The sequence below is a fragment of the Talpa europaea genome, assembly GCF_964194135.1.
Source record: "Talpa europaea genome assembly, chromosome: 7".
Taxonomy (NCBI): domain Eukaryota; kingdom Metazoa; phylum Chordata; class Mammalia; order Eulipotyphla; family Talpidae; genus Talpa; species Talpa europaea.
This window is the reverse complement of record NC_140074.1, coordinates 444,939-465,738: the sequence shown is the minus strand read 5'-3', so window position 1 is coordinate 465,738 and position 20,800 is coordinate 444,939. Positions and strand designations below refer to the sequence as shown.

The following is a 20,800-nucleotide window of genomic DNA, read 5'->3' as shown; positions in this document are numbered from 1 at the left end:
GGGCAGCGAGACCCTTCTGGGCTCGGTGCTTTGGGGCGCCCCCGGGTGCTGCGAGGGGGCCTGGGCCTCCAAGCACCGCCCCTGCCGGCCGGGCCCGCGCGGCGCTCCGGGCCGCCTGCCCCCGGCTGAGCGCGAGGAGGCCGCGGCCGGCCGGGGGGCCTGGGCCGGAGAGCGCGGGGCGGGGGTGGGCGCGGGGGGGCCGGGGCCGCGCCGGCCGCGCGCGCCCCCTGCTGGCCGCCAGCCGCCGGGCCGGGCGGGGGGGCGGGGGGGCGGGGGGGCGGGGGGGCGGGGGGCGGGGGGGGCGGGGGGGCGGGGGGGCGGGGGGCGGGGCTCCGGGCCCGGGGCGGCCCCGCCCGGCGCGTCCCCCTGCGGGCGGTTGGTCCCCGCGCGGCCCTCAGCGTGGGGTGCGCACCTGCTGCTGCGGACGCGCCCGTCGGCCCAGCCGGGGGCCCGCGGCGGGGGTGCGGCCGCTTTCCTTTGCGGGGCCCGAACCGGCGGTGCCCCCCCCCCCCGCGCCGCGGGCGGCCGTGAAGTGCGCGGGCGGGGGGCGGGGGGCGGGGGGGCGGCGGGATGGGGTGCGCCCAGTCTGCGGTGCCGCGCGCGCCGCCCTGGCGCGGGGAGGGCGGGGAAGGGTGCCCGGCGGGCGGGACGCGGGGCCAGGCGGCGGCCCGGAGGGCCCAGGGCGCCGCGGGCCGCGGGAGGCCAGCCCAGCCCGGGGTGCGGCTCTTTGGCCTCCACCAGGTGCCGGAGCAGGCGGGCTTGACCCCCGCGGGGGCGTGGGGGGGCGCCCGGCCCCTCCGCGGGAGGAAGCTGGCCCAGGGGTGCAGAGCGGGGAGCTCCCCGGACCAGCCCCGGCCCTGCCCAGGGTGGGAGCTTGGCGCGCGGGCTCAGGCCTCCCTGCTTGGGGCGGCTCCCGTCTCCCCGCGGGGCTGAGCCTCTGGCATGGGCAGCGGCCTCCGGCCACCCCGACTTCTGAGTCCGGCCTCTCTTCCTCGCAGGCGCTGCGACTCCCGAAGACTGCCCAGGAGGAGACCGATAGGGGTCCCCCAGCCTTGCCGGCTCGGGGGGCTGCTGAGAGGAGCCCCGTCCCGCCCCAGCTTTGCCCGGCTTATTTCCTTTCAGACACCCTCAAACTCCAGAGGGGCCAGAGGGCCCCGCCTCCGGGGGTGGTGCCCTTCTAGCTGAGGGGAGGGCGCCCTTGGGTGCCAGGAGCCAGACTGCCTTCCTGGAGCCCCAGCCCCGCAGCCCGGCAGCTCCCCCCAGCACTTCCTAAACCCTGTGGCGGCTGAGCCCCGCGCCCCAGCCTGCCCAAGCTTGCTCCCGCCCTGGCCTGGGGGTGGCTGCCTTGTTCACCCCACCCGCGCCCCGTCTGTGGGCTCCCAGAGGCAGGGCCGGCGGGGACAAGGACCAGGGTCTGCCACAGAGGACGCCCCCACCTGGGACCTGCAGAGCTGCCAAGGCCCCCACTTTACAATTCCTGGAGGGGTCCTGGCTCCTCTGGCCAGACAGTCCACGGGTCCTGCCCGCCAGGGACGCTGGGCCATAGCATCAGACACAGACGGGCCCCCCAGGGCCTTGGGTCGTGTGCCGGGGCGGCGTCCGGTCCAGCCCAGGGGTCCTGGGAGAGGGGCTGTGGGCTGGTCTTGAAGCATAAAATAGGTCAAGTAAGCCTGGGAGGCCGTCCCCAAGCAGTCCCTCGGCCCGAGACAGTGGGTGGTGAGGCCCAGCTGGGCGCCGCGGGCACTGGGGCTTCTCCTGAGGCGCGGGTGGGTGGCTGGACTGGAGAAGCCCCGGAGGCAGCCGCAGGGGGCCCACTGGACGTGTCCGGGGGGACGGGGCACTTTGGGAGGGAAGGCAGGGGGCAGGGCGGCCCCCACTGGGAAGGCGGGCCTGGGCCTCTGCGGGCCGGTGTGCCCCTTGCAGGCACCCAGGCCTGGCCGCGCGTCAGTCTCGTGGGGCTGTTTATGCAGATGCGAACATTTAGAGACGCGTTTTTCTCTCTCACTTTTCTACTGTGTAACATGCACTTGCCCGGCCCAGCTTCAAGGGCACAGCGCAGGTGCGGCGGGCTCGGCCAGCCGCACCCCGCAAACACCTGCCCACACCCACCACCCGTTTTCTGTCTGGAACCTCCTACCCCGCGTGGAGCCCCGGACTGTCCTCTCTACCACTGCAGGCCGAGCCCGCGGGCTGTGGCTGCCCCTGCCGGCCAGGTGACCATCTGGACACAGACCCCCGGGGGGCGCCCTCCTGAAGCCGGTCTCCGGGTCTGGCTCATCGGGCCACGCGCTGCCTCCGGGCCAGCGCTCTGTGCTCTTGGGCGCGCTGGAGCCCCGGGCCCGCAGGGGTTGGGGCCACTTGAGAGCGGCAGTCGCCATCCATGTGGGAGAACGGTGCCTGGCCGTGGACCCATCCTGGGGGCCCCCACTCCGCTGGGGCCGTGCCCTGCCGCCACGGGGCGCACTCAGCCATCCGTCATTCTAGGCCTCTGGATTATTCTGGGGCTGATTAAATTAGCGAATGCAATCACAGTCTGAAGCACGTTAATTGAGAGAATTTATTTGGGCCTGACAGTTTTATGCATGTTTGATTAAGTAGTATAAGGTTTGTTTCTGATTTTGCATAATTTAACTTTAAGTCCTGCGCTGGGGCCCATCAGCCATGACCGACCAAAATAAACCTCTCCGAAGATCCCTCGTTTATGCTGGATCCCAGGGGCATTCTCGCCCGGATACCTTTGGTGCCGTTTTCCAAGTGACAAACATGCTGAAAGTAACACTCCGGGCCTTTCCCTTCCCTCTGCAGACCTGCCGGGACGCGCGCAGGTCATCACAAGTTCTGAGAGGACAAGTCAGCACTCACGTTGCAACAAGTGACACGTAAACGCGGATGTCCGTCTCGCTGGCACCGTAAGGTGCGTCCCTCGGCGGGCTGGGAGCAGGCGGGTGGCTCCGGCGACCACAGCCCCGCCAGGACTGCTCCGGCAGCGGCGCTGCGAGTGTCTCCTCTGAAGTCAGCAGTGGACGGCGCAGCCTGGCCTGGACAGCCGGGAGGGCCTGGGGCAGCCGCCCTGCCGCGAGCCTGTGCTCCTCATGCCGGCCCGGAGCAGTGGGCACAGCTGTTGAGGAGAGGCTGGCTGCCCGGAGGGCCGTGCCCTTCCCCAGGCGGAGGCGGACCAGTCCCGAGCGGGCCCTGGCTGGTTCTCAGCTGCCTGGCATGGCTCCGTCCCGGGCCTGAGCGCTCCGTGGGCTCAGGCGCCATTAGTGGTGTGGGGAGCGCCAGTCCCTGGACAGGGCTGGGCACTTCAGGCCAAGTCATGTGCCCGAGTGGATGCCCCACTTGTTGCGGGGGGTGAGGGCTGCCTCCCCCACTGTGCCCCAAAGCCTCGCAGCGCCAAGTGCTGCTGGGGTTGCACAGCTGCCCTCCCCACACACTGCAGGGCCCCAGGAGCTGGGCCAGTGAAATGCCAGGGGATGCCCCCAGAACCCAACACACGCCGGACACTTTAAGCAGCCACTGGACAAGCTTGTGCCCAGCAGGCACCGGCCACCAGGCTGGAGGCTGGAGTTGGCAACTCCCGCTCCAGAGGTGGGGGCACGTGCAGGGAGGGGCGCCCTGCCTGGGCATGACTCTCCCAACATGGCCAGCTCCAGTGCCCTTGGACTGGAGGGGGCGGGGGCCGGAGCTGGGGAGCAGCGAGGCAGACATGAGTGCAGGGGCAGCCTTCTGAGGCCTCATCTAGCTGCACAGGTGGTTTCTGCCTGGCAGCTGCAGCAGCACCCCAGCGCAAGGTCCAGACACTGGGGTGCAGCGCGGCTGAGACCCGAGGCCTGCACCCGCAGCTAGAAAGCAGGGGGGCCGGAGCCATACCAGAGCTAGCCTGCTGCGCACACCACGCTCTGGGCACCGCACCCCATGCCCCATGTGCCGTCAGCCTCTCCGGGGTGGCCTCCGGGCCCCTGGCAGCCCAGTCCTTGTGCCAGTCAAGTGCCGTGGCCGCCGAGCCCTCGTGCCCTCGGGCAGCACTCAGGCCCCCACTTCATGGAGCCCACAGCACGTGAAGGCGGTGGGTCTCCCTCAGATCCACGCACAAAGCCTCGTCCCTGCAGCACAGCAGCAAACCCAGGAGCCTGGCTGGGCCTGCAGTGCTGGGCTGCGCTGCCCCAGGACCGTCCACTCCGCTCCGGGCCTGCAGCCTCTCCTGTCCTGGGAGGCTTGGCCCGCCAAGGAGTGCAGGGAGGGGTGCAGCGGGCCTAAATGGCCCCAAACCGAGGGGCTGCCCCCGGTGGACAACGCATTTAGCACCCGCGAGCTGGAGGCAGCCAGAGAAGCCTGTTTGGGGCTTGTCTCCGCACCCCGCTCCGCCAGGCCTGCGGCACCCCGCCTTCCCGCCGCCGCCCCAGCTCCGCCCAGCAGGGGGCGCCAGGCCCCTGCCCGCCGCTCCGGCCCCGGGCGGGCAGGGAGGGAGGCCCGGACACCCCAGCCCGGCCAGCGAGGAAGCGGCAGCTGCGCCGCCTCCCCCGCGGGCCCCGGGACACCCCCCTGGGCACCCTGAGGGGTGGCCAGCCCACGTGGGCAGCCTGCAGGCGCCCCCGGGGACGCAGTGACTGTCAGAGCGCCGGCCGGGCGGGAGGAGCAGCTTCCGGGCTTCCCAGCGAGCCCGGTGCCCGTCACGCGCTGGACAGGCCGCCCACTGGGCAGCGCCGCGGGGAGAGCGTCGGCGGGAGGGACGCGGCCGCTCGCGGAGCCTGGCGCCTCTGGGGGGCAGCCCGGCCGGGCGGGCGGGCGGGCGGCCAGACGGCCCCTCTGCAGCCACGGCGGGCGCCCGGGGCGGGCAGGCGGCGGGGCGCCTCCAGGGAAGGCCCTGGTGGGGTCCGGAGGGACGAGCAGGGGCGGGGGGCGCCCGGGGACGACGGAGCCCGGGACGGGCCGTCGAGCGCGGAAGGAGGGGCCGCGGGCCTCGGGGCCCGCCGGGAAGCGCCCCTCGCGGTCCTCGCCAGCCTCCGCCGCTCGGGAGCCGGCGGGCGCGGGGGGCTGCGGGGCCGGGGCCGGGCTCCTCCCTCGGCCCGGGGCGCCGGGGGTCGGCGGGAGCCGCCCGAGGAGGCCGTGCGGGGGGCGCAGGGACGCCAGGGCACCCCCGGGCCACCCCTTTCCGGGCTTTGACGCGCCCCGCCCGGCCCCCGCCCCCGGGCGACCCGGTCACGGCCCCGCCCCCCGGCGCGCGCGCCTGCGCACTGCCCGCCGCCTCGGGCGCGGCGGCGCGTGCGCGGAGGAGCCGCCCGGGGACCGCGCTCTCGGGCCCGCCATCTGCGCCTGCGCAGGACAGGCCGCGGCCCCGGCGGCGGACGTGAGGCCGCAGCCCGGCCGGCTCAGTCGCGGGCGCGCTCGGCGGGCGCGCGCACGCACACGCCGCGGGGGCGCCCGGAGCCGGCCGAGGGAGGCGGTGTCGGCGCGGGCGGGCGTGGGGGGTGAGGGGGGCTACGGCGGCCGCCGAGGGACGGCGCTACGGCGCCCACGCGGGGCCAAACGCCGCCGGCCGCCGGGCCCGGGAGCCCCTGGCCCTGCGGGGCGGCCCCGGGCGGGGACGCGTGAGGCCCGGGCCGCGCGCCCCCGGAACATGCGGCCGCCCCGCTCCCGCAGCCCCGAGGCACGGGGGGGCGCGCCGGCCTCCCCCGCGGCGCGGAGCGGCCCCCGGTGAGCGGGCGTGCGCGGGCCGGGGCCGGGCGGCGGGGCGCGCGGCGAGGCCGCCCCCGGAGCCGGCACCGTGGGCCGGGCCTGCGGGCGAGCGGGCGGGGCGGCGCCGGGGCCTGCGCGGCCCGGGAGCCGCGGGAGGGGGAGGCCGGCCGGCGCCCCGCGGGCACGGCCCCTTCCCGCGGCGACCCTCCGGCAGAGCGGGGCGCCTCGGGGGAAGGTGAGGTGCGGGCCCAGCCCGGGCCGCCCGCGGGCGCCGTCCCGCCTCCCCGCGCGCTGTGGGCGCCCCCAGGGGCGTGGGCCCCGCACCCGGCGGCCGGGGGGGGGCGGGCTCCCGCCCCCGCGGGGCGCCTCCCCGGGCGTGGCGGGTCTCCCCGGGCCGCGCGGCCGTCGGGCCGAGAGCTGCGCGCCTCGCGGTGCCCCGGCGCGCTGACCGCCCCTGTCCCTGTGCTCTCCCCGCAGGCGCGCGCCGCCCCCGGGCCGCGGGCTCCCGGGCCCCGGCGCCCCCGACGCCGGTGCTGACGGCCGCCCGGACGCCCCCGCGAGCTAGCGCCCGCCGGCCCGATGCCGGTGATGCCCATCCCGCGGCGGGCGCGCTCCTTCCACGGCCCGCACTCCAGCTGCCTGCACGCGGCCTGCGGGCCCGCGCGCGCCCCGCGCCCCGCGCGCACCAAGTACCACAACTTCGAGGTGTACGCGCGCGCGCGCTGGCTGCACGGCTTCGTGCGCTTCCTGCTCTACTTCGGCTGCAGCCTGGCGACCGCCGCGCTCTGGGGCGCGCTGGCCGCGCTCTTCTGCCTGCAGTACCTGGGCGTGCGCGCGCTGCTGCGCTTCCAGCTGAAGCTGTCGCTGCTGCTGCTGCTGCTGGGCCGGCGGCGCCTGGACTTCCGCGTCCTCAACGAGCTGCTGGTCCACGCCATCCACGTGACCCTGCTGCTGGTCGGCGGCCTGGGCTGGTGCTTCATGGTCTTCGTGGACATGTGACCGGCGCCCCCCGCCCGGCAGGCATCCCGGGGCCCGCCCGGAGGAAGGCCTGAGACTGTTCCGGGAAGGGGGGGTAGGCGCCCCCTGTGCCCGGCTGGCTCTGGCCCTTGCCGGGCGCACCCCCCAGACCGCCTGCCCCTCGGGTCTGCGCTCGGACCTCGCGTCCTGTCCCCATTCCAGGACCTGGCGGGCGGCAGCCCCAGCCGTGGGGAGCTCCGGGGTGGGGTGCCCAGGGCCACACCCGAGGGCTCCCTGGGCTGGCCCCGTGTGGCGGAGAAGCTGCCCTGCGCCCTGGCCACACCCCAACAGCCAGGGCCACCTGTCTCTGAGGCCTCTGCCCGCCGGGGTGTGCGAGCGTCCAGCGGCAGCACGGCCGGGGCGGGCATGTCTCTTTCTGGCGGCCGGTGGAGTCAAGCTGGATGCTGCGAGGCTCTTCCAAGGGGTCATGGGGCGGCGACTCGGCGCCTTTCTGACTCTGATGGGGTCTCCCGGCCTGTGCTTGGAGGAGAAGCCCGGAACTGAGGTCAGATGTGCCTGTGGGGCACACCCCGTTGCAGGGCCTCTTGGGATCACCAGCGGGGGCTCTGCGTGAGGCCCTGCCCTCTCCTCTGCCCCTGCCCCTGGCTGTTGGGCCGCTCGGGAGTGGCAGGCAGAAATGCAGGGGCCAAGAGAGGGGGCCCGTGCTGGGGGGGCGTCCAGGGAGCAGGACTCACCGGGGCTTGCCCGGCCCTGGCCCCGGCCCCCTCCCCGGCAGCGGGGGTGCGCTGCCCACCTGCTCGGACAGGGTGGCATGTGACACTGGCTGCCGCTGGCATCATTGGCAGGTGGGAGGACACTGGGCAGTTACGCTGGGGTGACAGGCCATTGGGCACGGGCCACGGTGGCACTGACAGTGATTGGTCAGCTGCCGCTGTCCCCCAGGGGACCACGGTCCCAGGCAGGTGACCCTGCTGTGCCAGGCTCCCGCGTGGCGTCCCGCGGGCTGGTCTGCCGTGGAGGAGAGATGGAAGCAGGCGATGAGGGCAGAGCCCTGGCCCCTCGGGCTCTGCCACCGGTGGCCCCAGACCCTGCCTCCCCCAGCTGGCCCTGCAGCCGCCCACCCGCCCGGCGCCCAGAGCAGACTCTGCGCCCATCCTCTGCGCTTTCCCCGCGCCGCCTGCCTCCTCCCCGCGCGCGAGCCCCTCCGGCGTGGGTCAGGCCAGGGCGGCGCAGCCCCGGAACGTGGAGCGCAGCAGGGCTGACTTGCGGGACGTGGGCCCTCGCGTCGCAGTGCCTGTTAGCGTTTCTGAAACGAGCCTCCTGCATTAAACTTATTTTTTTAAGACCTGTCGGCGGAGTGACAGCTGAGACGCCGCCTCCTGAGGGCGCGGCCCCTGGGCCCGGCCCGCGCGGGTGTGGGGCGAGGGGGGCTCACGGCCCTGGGGGCCAGATCCAGGGCGGGAGTCTGCCCTCCCGCGTGGTGCTGCCCCGTGCGGGCGTGGCCCCTCAGTCGCGGGGGCCTCGCGGATGCCGAGAGGCAGAGGACGCGGACGGGACGCTGAGCTGCGGGTCTCGCTTGGCCAGAGCCTGCCCGAGGGTCACCGCTCCGTCCTCCCCTGGGCTGGCCTGCCCTTGGCGCCTGCTCTGGGGTCGCTGTCCGGGCTGGAAATTCGCGGGTGTTTCGGGAGAGGAAGGGGGTGCCGGGAGAAGGGGGTGCAGGGCAAGCTTTTCCCGGCGCGGGTCTCCTGATCCTCGCGCGGCCCCAAGGAGCAGCGGGGACCAAGGAGGGACGAGCTGCGGCCGGGACTTTGCTCCGCCATGTGGGGCCACAGCCTCCGAGCAAGAGCCCTCGCTGCTGCTGCTGCTGCTGCTGCTGCTGCTGCGCGCCTGAGGTCAGCGGTCAGCCACACGGCCGAGCTCACCTCTGAGCAGTGGACTGGCAGGCGAGGGGGTTCCGTGGGGCGCAGTGGGGGTGATGCTCCTGCAGGTGTCCCTCCTGGGCTGAAGGGCACCTTGGGTTTCCTCCCTGACATGCTGGGCAGGCAGGAGGAGGCTGGGCAAGGGTGGGCCCCAGGGCCCTGGGGGAGAGGGTGCTCCCCAGTGCTGAAATGCAGTATTTAGGGCGCACCCCAGGGTGCAGAGGTGCTGTGCTCGGCAGTCTCCCCACCCAGTGCCAGGCTGCCTGGAAGCCAGGAAGCAGCAGGCCCAAGGCGGGGAGGCGCCCGGGACCCCCTGCTGGGTGCACATTAGGACAGGGAGGGTCCCCAAGTTCTGGAGTTCGGGTGGGGGTGGCAGTGGGCTGTTGACGTGCAGCGTGGAGCCGCTGCCGCTGCCCTGTCTTCCCTCGGGGGCTGGGGGTGGGCAGGCCAGGCACAAAGGGGAGTGGCCACGGGCAGCAGCCTGCCCAGCCAGGGCGCGCTGGGTGGGGCAGCTGAGGGGGTCCCCGCACAGGCTGCGGGCCTGTGGGTCTGGAAGCATCAGGAGGACCTAGGCAGGGGTGGTCAGACCCAAGGAGGGCTGGGCGGAGGCTGGACAGTGGCTTGGAGAGGCGAGCAGCGAGGGGACGCAGGAGCCCTGCCCTGGAGCCCGGGGAGCCGGTGGGGTCTTCTGGCCAGCGCCTTGGCTGCAGGAGAGGAGCCGGAGCCAGCCCCCCCCACCTGGGCAGTGCAGTCAGTGTCCACGGGGCGGGGGGGGGGTGGCGTAGGGGGTTGCTGCAGGGGACACCGGCCCCGCCTGGCCGAGCAGGTCAGCCCAGCCCTGGCCCCCCGCGTGACCCCCCCAGAGCTGCAGCGGGGGCGGCTGTCCTCCTGCGGCCCGCACGGGTCGATGAGCGCTGACCTTGAGAGGCCCGTCCCTGCGGCCGCGCTGGGGCTGGCGGGAGGAGCGGGCGCAGGGCTTGGTGCTGATTCTGCACTTCCTGGGGAGGCGCGGCCGCCCATCTGCAGAGGCCCACGTGCCTCTCCCTTCTCCCTCTTGGTCCTGTCAGGGCTCCTCTGTGCTGGCCCTTCCAGGAAGGCCTCCGTCCCCAGGAGGCTGCGCTGCTCTGCACCAGCCTCCGTGCAGAAGCCACTTTCCAGAACCCGGCAGCCTGGCACGCCTCCCTGACCGCTCCCCAGGAGGGAGCTCCCCGCCTCGCCAGCATCCTTGCCTGCCGGGAAGCGGCAGCTGATTCAGCGCTCCTGGGCCGCCCCGCCCCCAGCGCGGGCAGCGCGCCACATGGGCTCCCGCTGTGTGGCCTGCACTGCGCCTGGGGGTGGCGGACGTTCTGGGGAGGCATGAACACCATGGGGTGGGCACCCGCACGCCCTCCCGCTGCCACCGGAGAGCCCGGGGAAAGCAGACCCTTCCTCAGCCAGCCCCAGCTGCCCCCGCCTGCAGCAGAGGCCCAGTGGCCAGGCCAGGGCGAGCCACACTCTGACCTGGCTGGAGGCCCCCAGCCCCTGGGCAGACGGGCTGCAGCGGCAGCTGGGACCGGCCAGCTGGTGGGAGCAGCAGTGGCCAGAGGGGTCAGCTCCGAGCTGTGGAGGGAAGCGGCCACAGGTGGCCAATGGGTGCTGGGCAGGGGCAGCAGCTCCGCACTGGCCCTCAGGAGAAGCTGGGAGGGGGGAGACTGCGTGGTCAGTGGGCGGTGTCGGGGACAGCGGGCACTGCCCTCTGCAGCGCCTCCAGGAGGCTGGGTGGCGCCCCACCCTCCACTGTCTGGGCCACTCAGGGTGGTCCCGGTGGGCAGGCCCAGGGAATCTTCGCAGAAGTCCGCGGGTGCGGGGGTGACGTCATGGGGCGGGGCCTGTCCGGAGCCGAGGCCGGGCAGGTCCTTTTCCCCCCGGGAGACCCTGGGGAGTTGTTCCTCCAACGGGCAGGGTGGGCCTTCCTGACCCTGCGCTGCTTGGCAGCCAGCGCGAGCCTCCCAGGCCCACGGGAACGCGGCCAGGCCCCAGGGCCGGACCCCGGCGTAGGGCACCCTCTGGGGAGCCCCGGGCGCGGGCTCTGCCACCGCCCATCTGCGCTGGTGGAATGTTCTGCCCCGTCATGTGACCCGGGAGCCTGGGTGTCCAGTTCTTTCCGCCAGCACCGGCCTCCTGGCCGCGGCAGGTCTTGGCTGGCTGCCCTGGCCGGCTCTGGCTCCGCGACCGGCCCCCGTGCCTGCCCCTGCGCTGTGTCCCCGCGACCCTCGCCTGGGGCTGCTCCCGCAGGGTCGGCCACTGCCACCCTGGCCCACCTGCCCATGGACTTCACAGAACTAAGGGGGCCTCTGCCCTGCCTGCCGGGCAGCCAAAGGGGGGCCCTGCTGATGGGGTGCCCTTCCAAGAAGCATGTCGGGGTGTAAGTGCGTCGGGGGAGTGTCGGGGTGTAAGTGTGCGTCCACAATGGGGCGGACTCTTGTGCGCGCGTCCCCTATAGGCGTCCGCTCCGGGCATCAGAGCCACACCGAGGCCCGTCCCCCTCCCACTGCCCCCAGAGGAGTCCATCAGCAGCACACTTCGGGGGGGCCTGCCTGACTCCCCCCCCCCCCTGCAGCTGTCGTGCTCACGTGTGAGGCACCCCCAGGCGTGCGGAAGCCGCGTGGCCGTGGGGCCGCCTTGTTCCCGCCCTGCCCAGCAAGCAGGCCGCTGCACCCCACGGGAGGCCCGCCCTCGGGCTGCCTTGTGGGGCTGCAGAGTGATCCTGGGAGCGGTGCCTCCTCCCGCCCGCCATGGGCGTGCCGGGCTCCTCCCCCGCGGGGCTTCCTGCGCGATAAGGAAGGAAGCTGCTGGGCCACGTGCTCCCAGCGGGAGGCGAGAGCCCTGGAGGAGCTGCCACCTGCCCTGGCCTCCTCTCGGGGAAGGTGCTGGAAGCCGGCGTGGGAGGCTGCGGGCCCGACGGTGGGGTGCTGGGTCTGATGGCGCCGAACCAGCCGCGTCTCCCCGTGTCTGCACTGGCCCCCAAGCCTGTCCCAGGCCCGCCCCCGCTCCGTGGGGTGTGTGCCGGCGCCCCCTGGGCCCCACAAAGGGCTAGCCCACACCCGCTGCCCCCCGACACCCGCCGGCCGTCCTGGGAGGAGGCAGCGCTGCAGCCGGCACACGGCCTCCCCCGAGCCGGGCAGCAGCGGCCTCGCAGCTGCACAGACTTCAGGGAAATTTAGGACAAAGAGGAAGAAGAGCGGAGCGTCCAATTTAGACCGGGAGAGGCTGCAGAAGCCAAAACGGTGCTGCCCTAGTTCACGCGCAGAGGCGGCCGCGGGGCTGCTGCTGCTGCCAAGGAGCCAGAACGCTCACCCAGTTTCCACCTGCGAGAGGTGCCGGGAGCGCCCGGGAGCCCGCCGGGAGCCCGCGGGCGGCCGCGCACCTCCACCGCCGTCCCCCTGGGCCCGGGCCTGCAGCGCCGGGCAGCTCGCCGGCCAGGATGAGGCGGGAGGGTGGGCGAGGGCACGCAGGCTCCCGGCCCCCTTCCCGCTCCCGCCAACCCCGGGCAGCGCACACGCCTGCTCCCTGCGAGGCCAGCGGGGGCCGCGGTGAGCCCCGGGCCCGGCCTGGGAGGGCTGTGGCTGAGGCCGCTTGTCAGGAAAACAGAGGAGACTGGGTCCCGGGGTGGGGGCAAGGACATGCCTCTGGCCCGGGGGTCCGCACCTGCTGGTGCAGGTGAGCAGGTGATTCTGCTGCAGGCCCGGGGGCTGGGGCAGAGGACCCGGCCTCACCCTCAGCTTCCTCCTCTTCCCGCAGGTCTGCTTTGTGCTCTGCCCGTCCTGTGTGCGGGGCGCCCACCCTGCTCCCGGCGCCTGCTCAAGGTCAGGGCGGGGGTGGGGGGGGTGGGGATGGGGGGGTGCGGCGGTTGCGTGCACGGAGGGCTCGCCCCAGCCCCGCCCCTGCCCCAGGCCTGCAGAACAGCAGCAGTCTCGGGGTGATGACCCCCGCAGGGGCTCCAGGGCGCCCACTCCTTTGCAGAGCGCCATGGGTTGCTCCAGGCCCGCCCCTGGAAGGCTCCGTGGCCTCCTTTGCGCTGCCTCACGGGGGGCGCTCGTTCCCGGGTGGCTCCTCCTGCGTCAGTGCAGTGGCGGCGGCTTCCTGGACCCGGCACATGCGCTGCCAAGGTGGGCACCCCTTGGGGCCTGGGCACCTCTCCGTGGGGCTGGGGCCTGTTTAGGGACAAGTCCGCTTCACAGCCCAGGCCTGAGCGAAGCCACGTCTCACCAGAAGCTGCCTCTCCCGGCAGCCGGAACTGGCGCCACCAGTCGGGCCCGGCCCTCGTAGAATGGCGCGAGGGCCGACGGCAGAGGTCACGGCTTCTCCTCGTCTCCCCCGACGCCCAGGGGTGCAAGCCGGCACTCAAGGCGGGGGCTTCCACCCTGGGGAGCGCAGGCAGTGGCCGGCTGACGAGACCACGAGGGCAGGGCAATTCAGGCCAAGGAAGCCCCGGAGCCGGCCGGCCGCCCCGCAGGCTCGACGCCACCTGGTTAGTGACTGGCATGGGATGTGGGCCCTGGTCTCCTCTGCTGCCCGGAGCCCTGGAGATTCCGCCAGGGACAGGTGCTCACATGGGGTGGGGTGGGGTTGTCAAGTGACAATGGGGTGCTCACATGGGGTGGGAGCAGAGGGAGGTCCCGGGCCCTTTCCTGACCTGGCACTGCTGGGTGCGGCGTGAGCAGGACTGGGGCGCAGGAGGTCCTGCTGGGGAGCCCTGCAGAGGGGCAGCAGCAGGGACACAGCTGGGGGGGGCTTGGAGGGGACTGTGGCCAGCAAGGGGCCCCTGCTGCTGGCGGCCAATCCCAGAGGCACAGGACTGGGTGGGGAGCAAGGCTCCTGCCCACGGTGCAGTGTGAGGTGTCTGGTGCACCCCAAGAGGAACCGCCACGTTTGGGGACCCTGCAGGGCCTGTCTGTGCTTGGTAGACCTCGCCGCCTCCCGCGGAAGAGGGAGCTCTGCGCTTGGGGAGGCCCTGGCGCGCAGGCCTGCCTGGTCGTCACAAGGGGCAGAGACGAGAGGACCCAGAGCTGGAGGCCAGCAAGGCGACGTGGCCCCTTGCAGGGGCAGAGATGAAGTGCCCGAGCCTGGGCTCGCAGCACGAGCACCCCCTCCCATGGCGCTGCCCGCCGTGTCTGCCGCCACACAAGCGAGTTCCTGCCCCCACCGGGCATCCGTGCGCGCGGGCTGGCACCCTCCCTCCTGCGGGGCGCCCAGGCCTCCGTCCTGGCTGTGCTGCCGTCCTCCGCTGGCTGAGGCGGTTTCCAGCCACCAGCCTCCCCGACCTGCCAGGTGCAGGAGCAGGCCCCGCCCCGGAACGTGCCCACGAGGAGGAGGACTGGGGTCTCGCGCCCCCTGAAGCGCCCTGCGCAGGGGAGCCCCTCCCCGCTCTCTCAGCACGTCCCGCCCCCACCCTCCAGGCCCCGAAATATCTGCTCACAAGCCCGCATCAGCCGCCCCTCAGGACTGCAGGACACCAGGGAGGGCCCAGGCTGCAGACGGGTGGGGGTGGCTGCCTGCAGGCCTGAGGCCCGGGCTGGGGGTGAGCCAGGAGGGGACCGGCACCGCGGCGCAAAGGCCCTGTGGCAGCAGGCGCGGGAGAGGGGCCGGCAGCTAGGGGGCAGAGTCGGGACACAGCGGGGGCCATGGGGTGTCAGGAGGCCCCAGGGACAGTGAGGCATTGGGCAGTGCTGCAGGTGGGTCTCCAGATGGGGCAGGGCCTCGCTGGCTGGGCGGACGCTGTGGGTCCTCCTGGGTCAGGACAGGGTGGAGAGGCTGAGGCCCCTCAGGGCGGAGTTCCCACCGCCCACACCTGGCCCAGCTATGGCTCGGGGGCCATGCTCCCTCCAAGACCCAAGCGCCACCCTGGGTGGACTTCCTGGAGGAGGGGACACTGCCCACCTTGGTCTGGCCCAGGTTGGGTGGGGACTGTCTTAGCATGAAAGAGGTAGTGGCGGGCCTCCCCTGGTGGCGCAGCGGTTGAGCGCTGGGCTGCGAAGCTGCCCGCGGCCTCTGCAGCGCCGGTTCGATCCCCGGCCACCCGGCGAGGGTCCCACATGGCGCGCAGGCCTCTCCTGCCGCCCGCTGCTCCCCTCAGCAGTGTACTTTGTCACTCTGCCTGTTCTGCTCTCCGCTCTGGCTCTGGTGAATTCTCTCACCCTCCTGCGCTTCTGACTGTATCCAGAATAAAATAAAATAAATAAATAAATAATAAATAAATAAATAAATCTTTAAAAAAAAAAAAAAAAAAAAAAAGAGGTAGTGGCCCCTGTGAACCCCAAGCTGGGGAGGGGGCGGCTAAACCCCAAATTCAGATAGATCTGACTCTGCTGCCAGGCCGGGACTTGGGCCTGTGAGGCAGGGCCTCCACCCCCAAGGCCAGGCCGCTCAGCCCCACGGCCCTGCTGGCCGCACAGCTAACAACAAAGGGGCTTTGTGGGCTGTGCCCCACCCAGGCCAGGGTGGGCAGGGCCTTTCCTAGAGCGACACCCCCGGGGAGGCAGTCACTGGGGCTGGGTGGGGAGCGTCAGTCCAGGAAGCGGAGCCTCGTTGTTGGTCGGGGGCAAAGCTGTTACCCAGATATGTGGCTGGATTCCCACGAAGGGAGGGGGGGCACTCAGAGACCAAAGGGGTCCGGGGAGGTGGGGCTGGACGGCAGAGGGAGCGGAGGGGAAATGGGACGTGGGAGGGGCTTCCAGGCGCTGGCAGGCGAGGCCGGTGGGGGCGGGAGGTCTCTCCAGCCGGCAGGGCAGCAGTGCTGACCCCGCCAGAGCAGGCCAGGACAGACACGACATGCGCCTCCATTTGTAAAAAGCTCCTGAGAGCCCCCCCAGGTGGGGCTCTGCCCATATGCCCATGCACCTGCAGCCACCCAGGCTGGGTCTCACCTGGCACTGCCGCTGGGGTGGGCACCTGGACCAGCCCTAGGGCTCCAACCTGCTTTCCTCCACGGCCCTCCCACGGGCAGGAGCAGCCTTCTAGAAGGTTCTCCTTGAGAGCAGGTGTTTTCACTGTGCCGTTGAAGATCCTCCAGTGCGCCTGGTCTCGGGGTCCGGTCTTCACTCAAGGCGGGAAACCAGCGGCAGCCCCTCGAGGAGGTGAGGGGGCCGCCTGCGTCCTAGGGGGCAGGGGCTGGGCCTGAAGCTGGTGACCTGCTCCTCGGGTGTCAGGGCTGCCTCCTGAGAGCGCCCCTCCAGGCCACAGTGTGCGGGGGGGCCTCCCAGGGCAGGGTGAGCTCTGGGGCTGGGGCTGGCCTGCCCAGGGTGGAAGGGGTCCCGCTCCTGACATACAGTGAGGGCTCCAGGGTGTTGGGGAGCATACCCGCCTCCGCCCACTGCAGTGCTGGAGCTGCCCTCAGGCCTATGGCCATGCCAGGGTCGCTGTGCTGTCCTCCCCGCACCGGGCACCCAACGCCCCGAGGGCGAGGAGGAGGCGCAGGGCTGGGGAGTGGGGGCTCCAGCCTCTTGTCTGCAGGGGAGCAGGGGCAGCAGGGCTGGAGCCTGGCCACATGCTGGATGAGCTCTGTGGGGCACCCCCTGGCCCAGAGGGCGCGCTGGGTCGGCGTGAAGGGTGCGGGCTGCGGCAGGGCAAGCTTTTAACATGGGGGCTTGAGGAGGCACTTGCTGCAGGGCCGGGCGGAGACCCGGGAAGCGATGTTGGGGCCGAACCCGCAGCGGGAATCACAGGCACAGCGGGCCCGGGCAGAGGGACCGGCAGAAACCAGCGAGGCCGGGGCTGCGTGGAGGTGCTGGATGGCACGGGGCCCAGTCACGGGGGTGACTGTGGGGTGGGAAGCCAAGTCCTGCTGCCAGGCCCAGCCTGTGTGTCTGAGGCCCTTCATCCTCCTTTGGGGTCAGGGAAGCTGGTGTCCACTTCCCAGAATGGACGCCATGCACCGGTGGGAGCCGGGGGTGAGGGCAGGTTCACGGCCTGGACGCTGGCCTAAGTGGGCGGGAGCCTGCGGGAGAGGGGCACCCAGCCCGCCCTCCACAGAAAAGTCCACGGCGTGGCCACTTCCCAGACAGGCCTCTGCCCAGCACCGGGGCTGCCAGGGGCTCCTGTGGTCCAGGAGAGGACAGGCAGGTGGCCAGGTCACCAGGGGGCTGTCTTCACCACAGGAGAGCTCCCCGGAGCCCCACCGAGCTCAAGGAGCCCCAGGGGGCTGAAGGATTCCTTGGCAGATGTAGCCCCTTCTCCCAAGCTCTCTGGATGGGGTGCAGCTGCCAGCCCGCCCCAGCCTCGCGGCAGCTCAGAGAGCCAAACTTCGGGAGCTCGCTGGGGAGGGGCCGGAGGAGGGCAGCAGGCCCAAGGCGAGGGGGGCTGCCCCAGGGGTGCACCCCAGCCCCCCGCCGAGAACAGGCAGGAGGCGAGAATTCTCATTAGTGAAGCAGGAGCCGAAGCCGCCTCAAGACCGGGCGGAGCGGTGGGCCTGGAATGCGGCAGGGCCCCCGCGGCCCCCCAACAGCGCAGGAGCCCCAGGCTCGGGTGCAGCGGCGGGTCCCCAGTCCCCAGCCTGCGCTGCGCAGCAGGGTCTCCGCTGCTGGGGGGGGGCAGCAGGAGCCTCGGGGTGTGCCCGGCCGCCCCAGGGCCCAGGAGGGCGGGGCTGGAGGGTGCGGGGCTGGGGCCCCGCACAGCCCTCGGGGACGCCCATTTCCCGGGTCCGGCAGACACTGGGGGGGGCCAGGCAGTCCCGGGCTGGGCCCCGCCCCAGGCGGGGGCGCCCCGCCCCCCCAGCAGGTGGCACAGCCCCTCCCCGGGCTCCTCCCTGCGACCGTCGGCGGCGGGCGGGGCCCCCAGAAGGTGCGGGCTGCCCTGGGGCTGGGGCGCGTGGGGCGCGGCTGGGGGGCCACGTGGGGAAGGGGCCGCAGGTCTGAGGGGAGCCCCGCGCCCAGCCGTGCCCCGGGGCAGGCGGGGCCGGAGCCGGCGGAGGTTTTCTGGGCGGGCCCTGCGGTGGGGCTGGGGTCCCGCCCGCGAGGGTCGAGGCGCGCGTGCGGCCGGCGTCCTGGGCGCTGGGGTCGTGGCCGGGACCCGCGTTCTCGCCGCGCCGCCCCCCGCGGTCCCCTCCGAGCGCCCCGGCGGGGCGGGGGGGCCGCGGCTTCCTCGCCGGGTCTCGGGCCCGCGCCCCTGGCGGCGGCACCTGCGCCCCGCCGGGCCCCGACCCCGCGGCCCCGGGCCGCGCGCCTGCCTCGCCCCGGGCGCTCCCGCGTCGGCCGGCCGGGCACCCCGAGGCCCCGCGGGGCGGGGCGGGGCGGGGCGGGGCGGGGGGCGCGGGGCGGGGCGCGGGGGGCCGCCCGCAGGGCCCGGGCCCCGGCGGCCGCGGGGGCGCGCCCCGGGCGGCGGGAGCGCGCGCGGCGCCTGGCCCTTTAAACGGCCCGGGGCGCCTCCCCCGCGCGCCCCGCCCCCGCCGCCGCGGTGCGGCCGGTGCTGGGCGAGGTCGGAGAAAGTCCGCGCGGGCGCCGGGGACGCCTCTCGCCGCCGCGGCCGCCGCCGCCCCAGGTACCGCCAACTTCCCGCGCCCGCCCGCGCCGCCGCCCCCCGCAAGTTCGCGCCCCGCCCCGGCCCGCGCCCCCCGCCCCCGCCCGCGCCCGCGACACGCCCTCCCGCCGCGCCCGCGCCCCGCGCCCCGCGCCCGGACCCCGACCCCGCGCCCCGCGCCGCCCGGGCCCCGACCCCGACCCCGACCCCCGCGCCCCGCGCCCCGCGCCACCTCCCCGGCCGGGCCCCCGGGCCGCGCCGGCCGCTCGGGCGCCCCGCGGGAGCAGTGGGGGGCGTGAGGTCGGAGGTCACCGCAGAAGTTCTGGGGCGGCCGGCTCTGCCCGCTGCCGGCGCCCTTTAAACCCGGGGTTCGCCTGCGCGCGTCCTGCGGCTGCCCGCGGGCCCCCCCGCGCCCCCTCCCCCCCCCCCCGGCCGCAGATGAGACACCCCGACCACGTGGACACTTGGGTTCCATCTTTCTAGTGGTTTGGGGGCGCCCTGGGCGCCCGGCCCCTGTTCCCGGCCGCGGCCCTGGCGGGTGTCCGGCGCGCCGGGGGGCTGGGCGCGGGCGGCCCTTCCTGCGGCGGCGCGTCCTGCCGGCCGGTCCTGCGGCCCCGCGCCGCCCCCGCGGGTCTGACCCGGCTCGGCCGCCCGTGCCCGCGCCGCGCGCCTCTCCGCTGCCCGGGCTGGACCGGCGCCGTCCCGCCCTCCCGTCCCGGCGCGGGTCTGGCCCCCTCCGGCCCCTCCCCGGGGCCGCCGCACTGGCTGCGTCTCACAGGTGCGGACAGGCCGGACCCCGCTGGGCCGAGGGAGTTAGGAAGGAGTTAGCGAAGGGCCGGGCCCCCCCAGCCCCCCGCCCCCCACCTCCCCACAAACAGCCCCCTCCTGCGGCCGGGCATGTCTCTGGCCCTCTGGGGGGCCCACCCGTCCCAGGAGGGCCGTTGGCATCCCCGCTGGTGATGCCAGCGCTGGGCAGCCCCTGGCCGGGGCCCAGAACCAGGCAGTCAAAGGAGGGGGCCGCAGCCCTGGCCCCGCTGGTGGGGCGAGTGGGCTGCGGGCAGCGGGGTGGGTGTGGCCAGAGACCTGCTGAGGGTGGGGAGGGCCGGGGGGCAGTGCGCCCCGGGGTCGGAGGCCCGGCTGGCCCCAGCTGGCCTCCCGCACCCTCTGCTCTGCTGGCACTTGGTCTATGGAAGTCAAAGCAGGGCCAGGGGCATGGGGCGCCCCTCTCCACGCCCCCCTCCCGCAGCGGAGGCCAGCTGGTGCTCAGGGTCCCGGATGGCGGCTCCTGCGGGCTCTTGGCGGCCTCCTTCCACCACCCTGGCAGAGGCGATGGCTCCGGCCGCCTCTGGGCCCTCAGCTGGGTGGGTTCTGCCAGCCTGGCTTGCGCCGTGGGCCGGGTGGGCAGGTCCTTCCCTGGGCCCAGCACTCCTGATGGGACGAAGGTAAAGAACTGACCTTGACCCCAAGGGGGATGCTCTGGGGCCGCACGGCCTGGCCGGGGCCTGAGATTCCTGAATCGGGGAGGGGGCGGGCGCCCGGGACAGGGAGTCCCCCTGGCCCGGCCTCCGGTGCCTTCAGTGCGGTCAGCAGGTCTGTCCCCTGCCCGCTCCTCCACCCGGCCCCCCCCCCCACTCCACAGGGTCCCTCTCTGGGTTCTGTCGTCCCCTCGGGCCCTGGGATGAGCTGCCGGCGGGGTGGTCATCCTCTGAACTGTCGGCACATGGGCCGCAGCCCGGCTGCCGGCCCCTGCTTCTGGAAGTCTCCACGCTCTTCCCTTGCAGACTGACTACGCCTGGGTCTGGGGCAAGACAAGGGCTTTCCATTTTGGGGGACATCAGCTGATTTGGGCCTGCCTCATATTGGGGTGGGTGTCCAGGGCTAAGGAGCCCGGAGCTGGCCTTCCGGGCCTGGTCATCTACAGGGGAGCAAGCCATGGGGGCTGGGGGCACAGGCAGAGGGCCCGGTCCTGGGGGCTGGGGCTGCCCAGAGCCCATCACGCTGTGACGTCTGGTTCATCTGGGGTTCACCTGGGGCTGGGGAGGGTTGTCAGAGCCTTTTCGGGGCTGGCTCCATGGGGCCTCTCACTGGCTCCAGCCAGACCCCCCGCCTGAAGGGTTGGTGCCCCTGGCTCTCCCCAACACGTCATTCCTGTGTGAGCCCCCTGTGTCCTCCCCAAGACTGGGGTGGTCTGACCCTTGAGGGTTTCCAGTTGGGGCTGAAATGTAGGATGGGGGCCAGAGTGTCCACTGTGCCTGAACCCCAGTTCAGCTGTGTGTGACCCCTGGGTCACCCGCCTTGGTCCTCATGTCTCTATCTCTGTGTACACGGCCTCCAGGGCATTCTGGAAGGTGATGTCCCCCGGCTGAGCCAGGCTGGTGGCCGGGAGACAGGCAGCCCCCTTGTACCTGCTGGCTCCCCTGGCCCCGGGAGGGTCGTGATCTCTGCCTCCTGCCTCTCGGGGAGCCCCCACTCTCACCAGGCCTGACGCTCAATGAGGTCATTTGCAAAATATGCCGGCCAGCCGTGCCTTCCCTGTCACCTGCAGCGGCTGGGCCCAGGGGGCTGGGCCGTGCTGGCCCCTCGCTGAGGTCAGGTTTGGAGGCAGGTAGGGGTTAGGGCTGGTCAGGGCCAAAAGGGGGTCTGGAAGCAGTGGCCCTCTTGGGTGGGCACCCTGGGGTCAGCATCCTCAGAGGGCCTAGTGCCCTGGGGTCCTTGCGAGAGGCAGCTGGGAGCGG

At 73.4% G+C, this 20,800-nt stretch overlaps 1 protein-coding gene across 1 annotated transcript; it reads left to right on the top strand.

Moving 5' to 3' along the window:
• Window positions 1-6,206: 6,206 nt before the first annotated feature.
• Window positions 6,207-6,675, top strand: TMEM250 (transmembrane protein 250; the record flags this gene model as incomplete). The annotated part of the gene is made up of 1 exon (XM_084238265.1): window positions 6,207-6,675. Exon 1 carries the CDS (start codon window positions 6,256-6,258, stop codon window positions 6,673-6,675), a length of 420 nt encoding a protein of 139 aa, XP_084094391.1. The 5' UTR covers window positions 6,207-6,255.
• Window positions 6,676-20,800: the final 14,125 nt, after the last annotated feature.